This window comes from Anopheles marshallii, chromosome 2, assembly GCF_943734725.1.
Source record: "Anopheles marshallii chromosome 2, idAnoMarsDA_429_01, whole genome shotgun sequence".
NCBI lineage: Eukaryota > Metazoa > Arthropoda > Insecta > Diptera > Culicidae > Anopheles > Anopheles marshallii.
Window position 1 is genome coordinate 14,227,864 of NC_071326.1, and position 17,052 is coordinate 14,244,915.

Below are 17,052 nucleotides of genomic sequence, written 5' to 3' on the forward strand. Positions count from 1 at the left end.
GCGAAAGTGACGTCTTGCATTTCGGTGTCGCACTACAACATTCTTTTTGCTGTTTTTCCTGCCAACCGCGGTCTAAGGGCAGGAACTCAGAAGGAATTCAAATCGGTGAACTTTACCTTGCACTTGCACGTAGCATTGGCATTTTTTTTCATTCTTTCCGTGGTGCGAGTACGCGAGCAGCGCGAAATTCCCAGTGCTACCCCGCTCGGTTGAGCTAGATGTTGGCATGCACAACTCTTGGCAGTTTGTCAGGGTGCCGCCGGCAGTGCGGAATGCAGCTTGAATGAAATATAATATGGGTTCAAGGTTGTACAACCTTGGCTATAAATTATCTGACGCCCTGTTTGAGGGTATTGTGAAGAAATTAAACATTATGAAGCAGTTTGAAGCTTTCCTATAGCCAGGTGATTTATTTTATTGGAGATTAGTCCTATAACGTCTAGGCTTGTTTCGGCGGGCTTAGAGGCAACACTTATTTCTATTTACTGTACAGAAAATTTAAAGTTGATTAGTTGAATTAATTGAAAAAAATGTCCTACAGCAACTGCTTGGGCGGTCTCCAAACACTTAGAACACGGACCACTAATGAGTTTTCAACCCGTCCAGCAAGGGAACATCAACAATTAACCAGACTCGAGCGTTGGCTGGATTGTTGTCAATATTTATGTGCCGTCAATATTTGCATCGCTTCGCCGTTATCAACTAGTGCAGCAGGCGAGCGAAGCTTTGGGCGCACACTACACTACCCTGCCAATGTTAGCAAACAGGCGCGATTCGGTGGCGATAAGGTGCCGGGGTACGTACAGTGGACGGTTTGCGATTGTACGCTGAAGTACGTACGTACGTAACTCCTACGAATGAAGGAAATGCATTCCGCTGGGAAGAGACAGGCACATCAGCTGGTTAGGGATGCCCGTTCTTCTAATGTGCGGCACGTGTGGCAGGAACGCAGCGTAATCGAAACAGTTTTGTTTTGGGGGGATGCAAACCCTTACTCAAGCCACAAGTTTACCGAACATTCACACAAAAAGAGTTGGCAGATCCACAAAAATGGTTAATTTTGCGATGTTTTTCGGTGTTCGTTGTGAAAAGTATAGATACAAATATGTCATACCATAAATGAATAGTTTCTGAAGAGGCAGCTCCTCCTTGCCTTCCGCTCATGCTCAATCCTCCACAAGCCGTCGCCACTGCATCAACTCATAAACCAATCCACTTTATGGCGTGAACATCGTCGTTACGAGATATTGTACCGTGTAGGTGATTACGGTTGTGTAAAGCGTACAAAAGTTATAAATGTACACAATTCAACCTACCAGTGACTTGGTAAAAAATCACAACAGGATCCACATTTACGATCCGTCTGAAAGCGTTTCGATGCTTGCAAAAAAAAAAAAAAACAATCATTTACACACTTTACCCTCGACAGTTGGGCGTTCAACCTTTCCACAGGCAACGCAATACACGCGGCACCCCACAAATCCATCTTTGGAACGGTGAGTTTGATCTACACGCGTTCGATCATTCGATTTACTTTCTCTACCGAACGAAACCCCGGTTCCCGGTTCCGGTGCGAAGGATCTTTTACACTGCACGGTTCATTTTGGGTGTAGTGCTTCCAAAGTGCTGGAACTTCATTGCATAATTGCTTCATCGCCACGGACAAAAATCCAGACCACGGTAAACGCCAAAAAAGCCATTCCGCGTGCTACGCTGTCAATCATTTTGTTGTTGTGCATTTTTTTTTCTTTTTAAATTTCGGATCATACCTCATCGAACATCGAACTATTACCGATCGAAATACTGTGCTCCAGCCCAGAGGTAAGACGTTTCAAGGCGGCTGTGGCATATTTTCACGTTACTGTAAGCACGACCAGAGACTTCCTGTCATCCCGTCAATCAGTGGCTTTTGATCATCGGAAGAAAGTTTCCGCGATAATGGTCGCATAATCGGTGCTCATCTAATACCGTGTGCGTCATGGCAAGGCTCTGATTGTTCAGGCTTGCAGGGTGGTGCTTGCACAAGCAGGTGATTACGCGAAACGGTCTGACGGTGATGGTGAGTCTCTTCATGCCGCATCTGTGCTGTTTCACCTTTTCAACTGTCACTGACAGCTGGAGATGACACATTGGGGGCCAGGTGGGCAAAAGGCACCGATTGCTAACAAAGTCGTACGGTCTAAGATGTGGAGACTCGATGAGAGGCAAATCAGCAGGGTCAGTCTACACCACATAGAAGACCCAATTTATAGCACAGGAACAGACGGACTCTGTACAAGTGGTGAAGCGTGATTACCTCTTTGCAGGAAGGTACATACGAACCCTTCGCCCATTCCATTGATAGACATTGCCACGGGCGTTTATTCGCAGTGTAGTACCAGTTCCAACCGGAGGAAGCTGGTATCATCGATTGCGAACGTATTCGATGGCGCAGGTGAACACTTGCACGAAGAAGTCTCACACACCAGGCTAGGTGAATGGAGCACACGGGGGAATTAGTAACAAAAGTCAACGCTTCTAGAGATTTTCTGGCTTTAGCTCTTTTTTCTTCGCCATCCGCGACACTGACTCGGTGTGTTTGTTTTATTGATTTTACTGTTGGCCAACGTCCATGGTTTGCGGTTTTACATTGCTTTGCGCGAAGGGAAAGTTATCGTTTTGCATAAAGATAAATGATCGGTTTGACCTTTGCTTGTGTGTGTTGTCTCAGGAACAAAGATTGTGCTGTGATTGCAGAAAGGCAAACTTTGTTTTGCCAATATGCCGGGAAAAGGAGCATGAATTACATATTTATTTTATTTCAACACATCATATTGTGCGTCAAAATTCAACTGCTTAATGTGGAGCTCAGCACCAATTCGTAATTTGGAAAACTCGTCTCGGTCAAAACGTCTAAAAAAATATCACATTTAAGCTCTTTCTACTTAACCTCCACTTTAGCAACCGTCAAGAGCGAATCAGCAGACAAGGTAAAGAAGGTCATCACCTTTTGTCGTGCAGACCCCACATACGCTGATGAAGGTGGAGCACACAAACCACTTGCCGGCAACGGAACCACTTTCTCAAGCTGCGCCGGTGCTTGGGCGAACTGTCCTCGCCCGCCACCGCCTGCGTTGCGCCGGATTCGCTAAACGCTTTATGTAAGGAGAACCCCTATTTCAATCCGCGCCGATCCGGATTTTACGTTGACGTCAGCCACAGGCTCCCGTACCTCGGTGCAAAACGGTGTACGTGTAGGTTGTCGCGGAATGGTTCTCTGTCCGAACGAGCGGACAACACTCGGCGGGCCGCAACAATGGTTTTATCGAACCGATTTCGCTATTGGTCGGTTGGGGGAAAGAAATACATACGTTTGCACACCCGCGAAAATGGCAGACAAACATCATCAATCAAAAGTCAAAAACTTCTCCACATGACATGGGTGCCGCGAGGCCTTCAATTAAAACTCCATTAATCCGCACCGGCAGAAGGACACACGCGGCACGTTGGTGCAAAACTACACAAGTTCGGTGCCGGTTTGACCTAAAAACATTGCAAAACGAACGCTCAGAATTTACTATGTCACTGTGCGATTCTGTGTCCATGATGGATTCCTATCCACCAGACTGACCCACGGAGCCAACCGGCGGCTGCACAGCAAGGCAAATTTCAAACAGATTTACTTGAGATTTTTTTTTAAACAAAAAATAAACCACCAACATTATGTCATTTAAAGTAATCTCATTAGATTTTATTTTTGTTAGCTCCATAACTACCGGAAAGAATTGTAGACATTTAATATAATAATGTTGAATAGAAATATCTTTGTCAAAACAATTAATTTAAAACATAATTATACGTAACGTCTCAGGAAGTTTCTTGGTGATCTCGGTCAGATCTCGTGATCTCGTGTTACTATAATGACACCGGACGACCAATTGTCTAAAGTGATCCACTTAGATGGATACTGAGATAGAGTGATACACTAATGGTAGACGGGAGTCGATCGTGAAGTGACTTAAGTAACTGATCAACACCTCTTCAAGAATGTAGACCCATGTAAGCAAGTTTAAAGGCAATTATCGACCTCAGAGACGTGAACTGCTCCAATTCTACTCTTCAATTCTCTAATTTTGATTCTATTTCAATTAAATGTTATTTTCATTGCCGAATCGTTTCATTGCATGTTCGAGTCCATTTACTTTAGATTAAAAGTACATCGCTCACCACCACTGTCCCCCACCGCTGTCATCCAGTAGCAATTGTAGGCACAAATCGTTTCGCTTGCTGTGCATCAGCACATTCGTTCGGGTAATTAGCAGCATAAAATTAAACCATTGGCCAACCAACCCAGGAACAACCTTCGCCTCCTAACTCACCAAACTCCCGCTGGTAGCAAACAACGAAAACCGCCAACTGCGTCGCCGCCAACGATCGTCAAAATCCGTGGCGGCCGCCAACATGTCTGGCACAGTCTCTCGCGCACGATTCGCGAAAAAATTCGTTTCACCCTTTGGCACACTCACGCTTACATAAACCTGCTCCCCATCCGCCCCTACATCGCTCGCAATCACTCCCCCTACTCCCCCCACGACATCAAAACAGCAGACGCATAACCTCGAAAAACGACTCGACTGAAGGACACGCACAGATGGGAACGGTGGTGTGTGTGTGTGCCCAAGATGTTTGAGGCAGATTGGATCTTTCGAAACGTGATCGTTTCATTCACGGGCGACGTAGTAAGAGAAAGAAATAGAAACCACCCGATCGCACTGCTATCAGCTTCAAATAGGTACGGATCAAGCTGCTGTTAAGCTGTTTATGCTATCGCATTATTTCATGTTTTTGTCTTCCCTTCTTTCTTAGAAAATGGCTTTTCTGCTACGCAATAGAACGTTACCAGGCTGCCAAGGAGAAGCGGGTGGGAATTGAAAACGAAAGCCAACTGTTTACGACTTTCTCGAACATTTCTCACGGGTGTTTGGTTGAGGTGATTCTGGCGAGGTGTCTGAGACCTGATCACCAGCGTGCAGTACGGTGCGGTGCATTGCATCGCGTTACAGTGCTGCAATTACGTCGTTAGCATACATTATACGAATACTTTAAGCGCGCACCCGCACACACTCACACTCGCATGTTGATTAGCGGCTATACAGGATGTAGAGAACCGGTGAAGTTGTCAAGGAAAGCATTAATTAATCAACATTTACTTTGGTGTTGCAAGAAAATGGCCAGTTAGGTATAACATTGATCCTTGTGATCCTTCTGGAACTTCAATTGCAAGAGATATTTAATCTGCGATTTGTGGCTTTCCTTGACTTTATTAGCAGGATAGTAAGTCCTAAGTTTACAAAGAAATAATTATTCACCCTTAAACGATAACATAATCAAAGAAAGGCCAAGAGTGTTTGTCCTTCTTTGATGTCATCTCCTCCATAACTGCAGATTTCGAGTAACAGAGGGATTTTGTACTGGTTATGTCGTGTAAAGTCGGAGCGACCCGGTGGTGTATTGGTAGCGGCACCGATCTTCACACGACAGGACTGGTCTAAAATCCCACCCGGACTAATACTCCGTACGTAGGACTGACCATCCAGCTATACGGGTAAACAACCTCTTGTTGTTGTGCCGATAAAGAAGAAGGTGTCGTATAAAGTTCTCCGCTACAATTAAACCACCGGCTCAGCTCTAACCATACAGTTTAAAATCAATCAATATTGTACACCAAAAACCAGCCTGTCCATTGTAACGTTAGAACTTTAATTCGTAGCCAATACTCACCGGTAATGTTATTAGACTAAACAGTACCAACTGGTGTGTTTGTTTGTGGGTCAACAGCTATTTCTAGCCTCAATCGAAATTCGATCGCGACTGGGACGCAAATAGGAAAAAGACATCCTCTAATACCAACTAGGAAGAGGCCAGTTGCCGCTTAACACGCGATGCAAAATGCGTCTGCACCTCAGCACGGATGTACACGATGCGGTCAGTCACACTTCATAAAACAGTCAACAGGCCAAAACCATTCTATTACGAGTACGGTTCACGACGAGTCGCGTCGCGTCTGTGGCCAAATTTGCGTCATTCGGACGCTCGGCCGGGGACTAAATTCCTCCGTTGGAAGCCGAATAAGTGTGTCTCCCGTGCGGATTACGTGAGGATAATCGTACACGATGCTGTAAAATATACTTTACACGCCGCCAACGAAAAAAAAACACACAAAGAACGACGACCAAACCAAACAAAACGCTAGGATTAAGGCAAACACATTAAGTGTTAATCATGTGTTAAACTGCATCTACACAACCGATTGAACGGCGTAGAAAGAAAAAAAAACGCCGGAAAATGCATCGCACTTTATGGCGGACCTGTTTTCCCAGCGCTGTATCTAATAGCCGTAACTTTATAGCTCCGCCGTGAAGGGAGATTGCCGCCGGGATGTGTACTGCGTAAAACTTTTAAACGATTTTTAACACACTCGCACACTCGTACGTGCCCTACGTGATCTGCCCTACCAGACCAAACATCTTCGTTTTCTTCATTTCATCAGCAAATCCGAGATGCACCACCGGTTCGATAGGTTTCGTAGAAGCTCAACCCTAACGTGGAGATCGTGCCGCAATATCCAAATATTGCAGCTGCAACCCATCCGTGCCCAACGGACAACAACTTCCCTGTTTGACACATCTAGATATCCACGGTGGGGGGAAGGGAGCACGTGGCATCCGGTGCGGGAAAGCAAACCCCCTTCCCGAATCTAAACGCCGATAGTGCGAAGATGCGCAATAACCACCCCTTGCAGAGGCGTGCAGCAAATCTCCGACCAGTGCGGCTCCTTTGCCGATGGCCAACGCCAAAAGCGCACGGTCGTTAGCGGGGTGTTAAGTTGTTTGCTTTCCAATGCATTCCTATCGAATCATGCATTTTGCGGGGTTGAAGGCCGAACTATTTGATGCACTGATGGAATCGTTTTGTTCCGCGATGCCAAACCATTACGGAGCCAATTGGTGGTAATTTGCCTTTGACGTCGACCGTAAGGAAATGACTTTAAACAACGCCGGCGTGCATACGCGTGGTGCATACTGATGCGAGAAGAGAATGCCGCCAGGTGTGGTCATTGTTTTAGATTTCCCTCCTTGATTATCTCTTGACTAATAGTACTAAAAAAATTGCATAGTAGACTAAGTGCAGTTCCTGTGTTTATCATACGGGCATGATTAATAATGCACTTTTCAATACACGTGCCATCTATACTTGCAAATATTGACGAATATTCAGGCTGATTGACTGACTGCTGCTCGCCATGTTTGGTGACCAAATAGATTTGACCAATATTGTCCAATTGTCTGTAGTCTAATGGTTATCTTTCGCTATTTTATTTTCCGTGTGAAAAGTATTATAAATTCGGAAGACTTTTTTGGAAGTAAACATTCCACATTCTAAATCTCACTGTTGATCATTAACTGCGGTAATTAAAAGCATTACACAATAATCCACTTATCCACCCAGACTCATATAACGATAAAAATCCAACATAAAAATATCATTCGTACTGCAATTCCTTCATAAATCCTATCGGCTACCCTGCCACCCGGTTGCAAGCTTATTCATACCATTACCAATGCGCATCAGCAACATCAGACACGTGCCATTTCTGAACAGTGCCGGCCTCGGTCCCCCGTTGGGGATGCGCCTTCCAAACACTCGACTAGCAGCACCAGCGAATCTACGCTTGTGATCGTTGCTGTAGGCGTTCCGATCCCACACTACAATCAACGGCACTGTGCATTTAAATGCATTTGCCTCCGTAGCGGCAGTCCGACGACATTCGTGTCTCGAGTGTTAAATGGGGGGTCGCCTTCCAGTGTCAACCACTCACCACATCACTATGCACGGCATACAAAGGGAGAGGGCCCGATGGGCCGGAATAATAACCGATTTAGTGAGCACAATCAATTGACTAAAAACAAATCACTGACATTGAATCGTTATCGATGCACGCCTCTCTTTAGTAGTGGGAGTTAGATGCTACGGTTCGAAGCTGTAAATGATATCAATGAGTCTACTCCTCTATTCTGAATTCTTTAGCAGAACACACAATTATGGCAACACGGAACACTAGTGTTAATCGGCCAGCCCGATGGTGTATTGGTAGCGGCGCCGGTCTTCACACGACTGGTCTGGTCCAAAATCCCATCCCGACCAATCCTCCGCATGAAGAACTGACTATCCAGCTACGGGTAAATAAAGTCAAAGTAAGCCAAAAACTTCACTGGGCTGATCTTCTTGAGGTTGTTGTGCCGATAAAGAAGAAAAAGTACACTAGTTCTTCTTCTTAGAAAACGCAGGAAATGAAGGAAAAAATATGAATAAGATTATCTCCAATAAGTCTATTTACCACTTTTAATAGGTTATCAAAAATTTATCTTGGTTATTTCCAATTTACCGGAACAAGTTGGATAACCTGAGTAAAATTACCCCGTAGAGTAATAGTAAGTAGAGTAAGGGATTTGGTACAGGTCCCATCGTGTAGGAAACTGACACAAGCACTACCACACGACTATCAGTGCCCGCCCAACTAGAGCGAAATTCGAAGAGAAGAAAATAATTCACATACCATAAAATAAATACACATCAATTTCCATTGGTTGCACGGCATTGGTTGCAAATGGCGCACTTGCCAAACGGCTACCATTCGAGTAAAATAAACATTACCCTTATAATTTGCTGACCAAAGCTCATCCGGTGCACACAAACTTCCGCCCAGAGCAGCGCATTAGCGCATTCCAGCGTTGGTTCCGATTTCTTATTCCTTCCCCGATTCAAATATCATCGTGGACTGGAATTTAAATACACAAATTCCAACACCACGTGGAATGGTTCATCCCATACCCCCGCGTGCGGTTTGCCGTGATGATGCCCGTGCCCACTTCATATCACAACTGTCGCACTAAAAGGGGCACGCGATAAAAAACGTGCAATCCCTGGCAGTCAGTGTTAGCTTACGTGTTTCTTTTGTTGTTGTTGTTGTTGCACTTCCCCATTAAAGACCACCCCGCTCCCCGGGTGCCAGGGGTGAGCCGGCATATGTCACCCTCTCTGGGGGGTGCATCAATTATTTGCCATCGTCACTAGCGCACCAATCATCAACAATAATAATCATCGCACCCGCAAGCTACGGCCATTCGAACGGATGTCGAAGGCGAAGCAGGTCCTCGAGTGCATGTGGAATCAGCAGGCAGCAGGGAAAGAAACGGCTTGTGATAGGAGTTTTTGAGTGCTTCAACAACGTTAGCAAAACAATGTTCGGCACGTGGTAGAGCATTGTTATTAGGAAAATTATTCTTCCAAGTGATTCATCGCTAATATTTGCATTACGGGTCCTTCTTTGCGGCACGTTTCACAGTAGCGGCTATTAAGTTACTAAAATTAGATTATTGCCTTATTTTATCGGTACTAACACTCAAAAGTGGCATTATTAAGCAAATAAGGCAACGAAAAAGGAGTCACAAACGTGCCTGATCTTATCTTAAATGAAGGTAGAAGATCATACACTCGATTGCTTCGTTCCCGGTTTCAACCAGTCTTCAACCCAACTGTGCACATTCATCGTGATAAGCGGTCAATGCAGTACACGAAAACACATTGTACCCAGCTGATGGTTAGCAAAGGTGAGCATAATTCCGTTTAAAATCATTACAAATGACCCTGCGAAGACATCTTCGCTGGGGTGTCGCAATGCGAGGCTTTCGTTCCGGAGTTCGTCTGCGCAGGGACGGAGGTTGAAGGTAGGTAGCTAGGGGGAAATACTCCGACCTGATAAGGACCCACCGCCATAGAAGCTTGTAGGAAACAACGTGAGCAGGGTTGCCACCACTCTGTGAACCGGCGCGATAAGCCGGGCCGTGTTCTGAGAGAATCTGGTTTTCTCACACTGGATCACACGGCCAGACCCGGAGCCGCAGAACAACAGCAAAGGGAAGATTCCACTCGCGTGCATGCGTACAGCGAGTGATGGAATGGATGTATACATTGCTCATTATTGTGACCCTTTGCCGGGCTCATCCTGTGTTCCGGCGTATTAAGCTCAGCGAGTGTTGCAATTTTAAGGATTGGCAAGTGGATTTTAATGTTTTAGTAAACCATCTTGAGCACAAACGACTGCAATTTATCGAGCGGTAGCAATATTCGGTTTAATGAGAACATCAAAGCAGAGCACAGCTGAAAACCACGCTCGCACCGCGACATCTCCAACTGCAATGAGTTCAACCATACAACAGGGAACAACAAACAAAATCCGTACGTGACCACCGTATGGCAATGTAAGCAAATGCATCGGCGCGATCGCGCGATTGAGCGTAGAGTGCAAAAATGATGGCCAACTTTAACGAGCGCTACTGACACCGCGGAAAAAGGGAAGAAAATGCGTAGAATCACGCCACCCCAAAAACAAACACACCCCGCAGCAAATCGGAAGCAAAATAATGCGAACCACGCGCATCGACACCGCGCGCTGTGGCCCTTTTTTGTAAGTGAGTGGCGTTTAGGTGGGAGGTACAATTGTCGCACATTTGTTATGAGTTAACAATAGCAGGAGCATGTCGATGGTAAAGAACGGTGACATTTTGGAATCGCCCATCAGCGGGAAAACTGGGCTGATTTGTTTACTGTTAAGGTGTATCGGAAATCGGGGCCTTAAGGTATACAACTAGCTTAATCGGAACGACTTTTGAAGGTATTCCCACAACTTCAAACTGCGATGAATAATGTGTGTTGTGTGAATATGACAATCAATAATGGGTTACAACAGTTCTCTGTGCGTCTTCATAGATTGATTGTACTTTTTTTTAATGTCAATACTACAGGGAGTACAATGAGTGCCAGAGATGCACGGTATCTAATATACGCGAATTGGCTGATACGCATTTTTCAAAGTTTAATTTGAATAATTTTGAAATTAATAATAATAACGAAATAATGTTTTTGTTTTTATTTCTTCTAAACGTCGCCCGAAATATTAATTATATTACGAATAAGTAAGTGAAGCTGACATCCGGTAGGCTGGTCACGTCATGAGAATGACACCGGACGATCCAGACCGTAAAGTACTTTTAGGTCGTCCACATGGATAGAAGAGGCGTGGTAGGCCCAAATTGAGGTAGAGTGATGGCATTGATGGTTTCGCCAGGTAGGACGGGTAATGGGTAATGGATTGGATGGATGGAATAAAGATAATGGATTGGCAGACGACGGAGCTCAATCGTGAGCGGTTTAGAGTACTTCTGCAGCAGCGCATGATAAGTAAGTAAATGAAGTCGACACACTAAACAGAAAGCATTAAGAATATTCTACGTGGAGTGGATAAACGCGGAAATTGAAGACATTCCACATTTATTCCTTTATTATCTTTATACTTTTTCATAAAATGCCTCACATATTATAAAATTATGATTCCATTAGATAATGCATTACAATAGATAATGAATAATTCCAAAAGAAATGTATTGTTTCACAAAGCCACCAACTAAAACCACATCGTATAAGTCACTCTAAAAGGCCACACGACAATCGATTAGAGTGTTCAAGGTTAGTGCCATGAGTATCTGGTAGTGACACAACCCAAAAAACAAACACAACCCTCAACACGCCCTTCCATTAGCCCTTACACTCCGAGTCTTTTAGTATGCCGTGCACTACGGCACTACTGCAGACTTGCATATCGCACCTAACCACAAAAAAAACATACACTAGACAGCTTAATCGGTTGTGCATTCGCGTCATACCTGTCACCACGTCTAATGCGAGTCACCTTTTGCCTCCCCTTCGTTTAGGTGCACGCGAATGCACCGATTGTTGGAGGATTCGCTCGATTGAACTGGCGCCCGTTGACGATATCCAGTTTCAACCAGATGGTAGCTTCAACGCACGGTACAGAACGGAAGCCGGGTGTAATGGTGCGTGCACCTGCATTCTCAGCACTGGTGTCAAACGAGAAACCGAACACTTGACACTTTCTTCCGGCAAGTAGGAAGGCCACGTGTACCGAGAGACAGTGGTGAATATTTTAGGTTCGATTTTCCATTGGAATAATGTTAACAAATGGATAGACGATAAATGAAAATGTTAGAGATATTTTTAGTATTTTTTAACTCAACAAATGTGCATTTTTTCTAACCACACTAGATTTTCTAGAAACACGTGTCGGGGTAATATTATTCCTTTTACCGATTACATTACTTCGAAATAGGCCATGCTCGTGCTCTCCGTTTTCAACATTTGAAAGTCGATAGTGCTACTGCTGACCCATATTTAATATCGCTTCGTATCGTCAACTCTCGCGAAAAGTTTTCCCGATGCTGCTGCCCCGCATACATCAAACGCTACTGACTGCTTGGAAAAACGGCAGTTTCACTGCCAATCAGCCGGAAATAAACGAAGGCTAAACATAGGACCAGCATCGATGCATCAGTAAATCGTAGATAAAATCCTACAGTCTCTTGCAGGACATGCGCCCAACCACACCGTCTCCCATATACTGTGGCGGAATTTGTGCACAAAAGGTAATAACAAAAAAAAAACCCCTCCAAGCTTCATAGCCATTTCTCAAGCCTTTTTCCGACTAGACGCCGCATCGCCGGTAGACTTAATTGCGCACGGCGAGACAATTTTTCCGGTTCAAAACCGTCGCTGCTCGCAACCGGATGGGTTTCGTCGCCAGCGAGGCAGTTAACTGAGATGGGCAGCACAGAAACAAAACAAAACAAAAAAGGGGGAAAAACAAACTAGGTTACACCGAGGTGCGTGTGGTGTGTCGCGTCTGTCGGTCGATAGGTCGGTTGCTCCATGCAGCAAAACCTGCATTTCTACGTTTCGTTTTCACTTGCAAACCGGCAGAAGCACTTTCGCTGCCAAGATCATCACAAGATCTTGATCGTCTACGATACAATCGGCACGCACGCACACACGCTCCCAACGGGCGATGATCATGTTTTGCATGATGCAGTCGCGCATCCGCATGCTCCAAACGTGGTGGCGGTACATAACGAGCCCCAGCCAACCCTGGCCTTGAAAGCGACCATCGTAGACGCTGCTTGCCCTTCGGCACTGCAGACGAGTACGCTCGATAAGCACACATCGCGACATCTTGCACTGGAAATAAAGAAGCGAAAGTGTGCCTCTAGAGGCCCTTGCCGACACCTCTTGTAAAGACATTTTGTGCGATCGCATAACTATGTTTTACGCTGTTGCAAAGAAGTCATCAAAAATGGTACTGGGGTCTTCCCTTGGTAATGGTGTGTCCCGTTTGTGTGCGTGCGGCTCGTACAGTCTCGGAAGTGCAACCATGTGCGCCTGGCAGTGTTAAAAATAACATCCGTGCGATGGTAAAGTGCAAATGCACATTCGTGTGATCGCTTTCACAGACAGGAAACTGTTTCGAATGGCGTACGCCATGCATCGCGCGTGTAAGAAACATCGTGTCGCAATGAATTTATTTTTCCTCCGAAGCTCCGTTGAGAATCGGGAATTGTTGATTGCATATATAAAGTATTACAGATAAAAAAAATCAACAGTATCCTATTTACTGTTTCATGAATGAACCATCACTCCAAAGTAGGTTACGGGCTGGGACAATTTTCCGATGCGGTAAACAATTCTCACATTCTCGACTCTATCTCATCATTTTTACATAGAATCCTAGTTAAAGATATCCCTTTCAAGCGCAACAAGATGGCTAGATTTTACGTAGTGAATGACGAAAAACAACACTATCTTGGCACGGAACGGAAGATTGTTTGGCGCCGAGTGACCAGAAATTGGTCGCCCGTTATGTTTACTTGCCATAAATAAGGATGATTCTGTGTTATTCATTGCCCTGGCAGGATGTGACTAGCTTGGTTTCAAAGGAATTCATAAGCTATTCGAAGAATCTGTGGTGCGCATTTGCTTTTTTGATGGTGACAGATTTCTGTCAAAACAGCAATCATAGTTCTAGTGGTGATTATAGCCTTTTGGTTTTTAATTTTGTGGATCTTGTAACGATGGAAATAATGGAAAAAATTGAGTAATTAATACTTGATATAAAGCTGTTGTTTTCAAGGTAGCCTTATAGACTCGTAACTGGTCATCGATCAGTCTAATACACCGAAGTTTGTGGATCGAATTTTAACTGAACTGGTACTATTGTAGCCGGCGTTGTTAAGGTTTCAGGATTTTTGAGGACTGTGAATTCTGTAAAAAAAATAGTGATGTGCTTAATGAATGTTTTAAGATGAGTCATACATCTGACCATTTAATGGGGAGGCATGCAAATCGACTCTCAAAATATTTCCCAGAGCATTGGCGGATCATGCCGCTTGAAGGCCTAAAGTGGAATGGAAATCTTGCCCGTTTAACTTACTGTTTTAATGGCTCACAGAGGGCAGACCGGCGGTGTATTGATTGTGGCGCCGGTCTCCACTCGACAGGACCGGTCCAAAATCCCATTAGAACCTCCATTAGATAGAACGAGTCAGAACAGGATTCGGTGATGTCCTCGTCGTATGAAGACCACCAAATAACCCAAATCCAAATAAAAGAAGACACAAAGCAGATAATGATTACTAAAGTAGCAAGTGATGCAATAAATGATCCCATAAATGTTCCTATATTTCTCCAAAGAACTAGCAACAAGAGCTCCACAGTTTAACAGCATAATGCAACATCACGTGAGCAAAACATGCCCGAAACAATCTTCACCTTGTGCTGGTCAGAATAGCGTGGCCCACCGCAAGTTTGTTACGTAATTTCCATTCTATACTCTCCCATCGCAAAAGAAAAACGTGTGTTACAAAATAGTTGCGCAACACGTTTTCCACTAACGTAATAAAATCAACGGAAACCGTACTACGCAGAAAAAGAAAACCCACCAGCGTAAGATCAGCATTCCAAATACGGAATTTCCCGGACATTCACGAAGCGACAAAGTGGCACCCTTTTTGCTCGCTACAGCAGACAACTGGCAAGGATGCAGACAGGGAACACATCCAGCTTCTTGGTTCACTCATCCAAAAAACACGTCCAAGGACATTCTGCCTTTAGGGCAATGCAGCACAGCAAAACGCCCGCCCAAGGTGCGTGGCAGGAAAGGGGTCAAAGACCGCACGCTTGGGTATCCTTGAAACTAGGACATGCGCCATGACGTCATGCCAATGGAAAGAAAGGAACGTGCAGCTGCTTTCGAACAGTAGGCTATCCTTTTCCGGCATTAGTGCCAGATACGCATTGGTACGCGTGCCAGAATATCTGTCGTTTGAAGAAGAGCAAAAAAATGTAAACAAAAACAAAGAACGACACAGATCGGAACAAAGGAGCGCTATATCTATCGCTTTCAAACATTTGCATTAGAAACTTTTTTTTATCTCTTTTGAGATAAAAAAAAACAGAAGTATTATATCTAAATATGTACATTGACGAAGAGCGTTTTCTTCCTGTACGTACCTTTACGACGACCGTACGGTCCCAGAAATGCGACACCTTTCCCGATCACGTTATCATCGATGTACTTCATTATCTTGAGCGTATCCTCGGGCCGCTTCACCGTGCTGAAGGTGGCCTTCGGTTTGCCCGCGACATTTCCGGCCCCAGTTGCTGGACGCAGCGGAAAGTCATCGCCGCTCAACGACAGGCTCTTGGTACGGCTGGCCTTCTTCAAGCTCATCGTGAGAGCCGCTGCTCCCCCACCGTCCGTACCGTCCTGTACGGCTTCCACGGTTACGGGAACTGTGAAACGGTTTTCTAGCCGATGCCGAAATAGATGCGTACGACGTACGAGTCCTCTACTGCCTTCCTTCTATCCTACGTTCTACGGCTTTGATACACTACAGACGCACACAAACACCACACACACACACGCACACTGTCAGGTCGTGCTGGAACACTAAACCAGGAATGTAGCTTGCAGCAGGTGAAACCGACCCGGACTAGCAGCTTGCCCTTTTCTACGGCCGTAAATATGCTGGCAGGTTGATGGGACGAAGACCTACCGCAACGGTGACCACTGCGGCAAGGACACTTGGGCAAATCATACGGGTCGCACAGTAGGTAGGACACCTGCAAGCGAACTCTTTAGCACCGGACACCACACAACATCAGCACGCACAAATTACCGATTACGAGGCGCCGTTCAGCGCAGGGCCAAAAACAATAAAGGGTGGGAATATCACAAGCAGAACATAAAGGCAGCACGTTTTTTTTTCTTTGCTTTGCTGGCTATATGCTGGCTGCGTTACAATTTCTATTTCAAGCTACAGAATCAACAACAACGCGACAGGGATATCCCTCTCTCTCTCTCTTTCGCTCTTGATACGCTCGCGCTCTCGCCGATTGATCACGAGATGAAAATTTTCCACTTTAAATCGCCCTAGACCACTTGCTACTTAGATGACTTGCTTGATTACGGCGAACGCATTTGACAGCCCGCGCTTTGACACTTTACCGCCTACAATCGAACTTAGCTCACTGCTTTGCTAGTGAGCTAGTGAACAAGTACACACACTATTGGCACTAATTTTTCCACGTCTTTACCACCATACGCACGCTCTCTCACCCTGCATCCACCACGCACACCGTTTATCGGATGCTTTTGTTTTGGGTATTCCACAGTATTCCACTACGCGAGGGCGCCCTGGTACGCACACTTTCGCACTCGTTGTATGTTTGTCACAGCTTTACGCGGCTTGTTTAGATCGTATTATTGTACCGTACCTTCATAAAAATTGGTCTCCCCTTCTCGATGGGATGTTGTCTATATGGATCTGCACGCAAATAGCACTGGTTCAGGCAGAAGCAGTCCACCAGATTGCGATGGTAGCGTTGTTGTGATGTTCTTCTCTACAGCGACGATGAGCCCAAGGTAAACAACACCGCGCAACAGCTATCTACACTGTGGCTGTTTGGTGAATGGTGGATCTACCAGATCTGCCCGCACAATAATGAGCACTATTCACACAGCAGCATCAACTTGTGGCAAGTTGCTCTTTCTTCGCTTAAATACAAATGCAGTGCACGGAACCGATTATTTGCAACACATTGATC

General features: G+C 45.2%; 1 protein-coding gene across 1 annotated transcript in view; it reads right to left on the reverse strand.

The window, feature by feature from the left end:
- The window catches only part of LOC128719479 (uncharacterized), a 47,763-nt gene extending 32,087 nt beyond the window's left edge, over positions 1 to 15,676 (reverse strand). The window contains exon 1 of the mRNA XM_053813103.1: positions 15,457 to 15,676. Coding sequence (XP_053669078.1) covers positions 15,457 to 15,676 — 220 coding nt within the window. The remainder of the gene's footprint in view (positions 1 to 15,456) is intronic.
- Between the last annotated feature and the right edge of the window lie 1,376 nt (positions 15,677 to 17,052).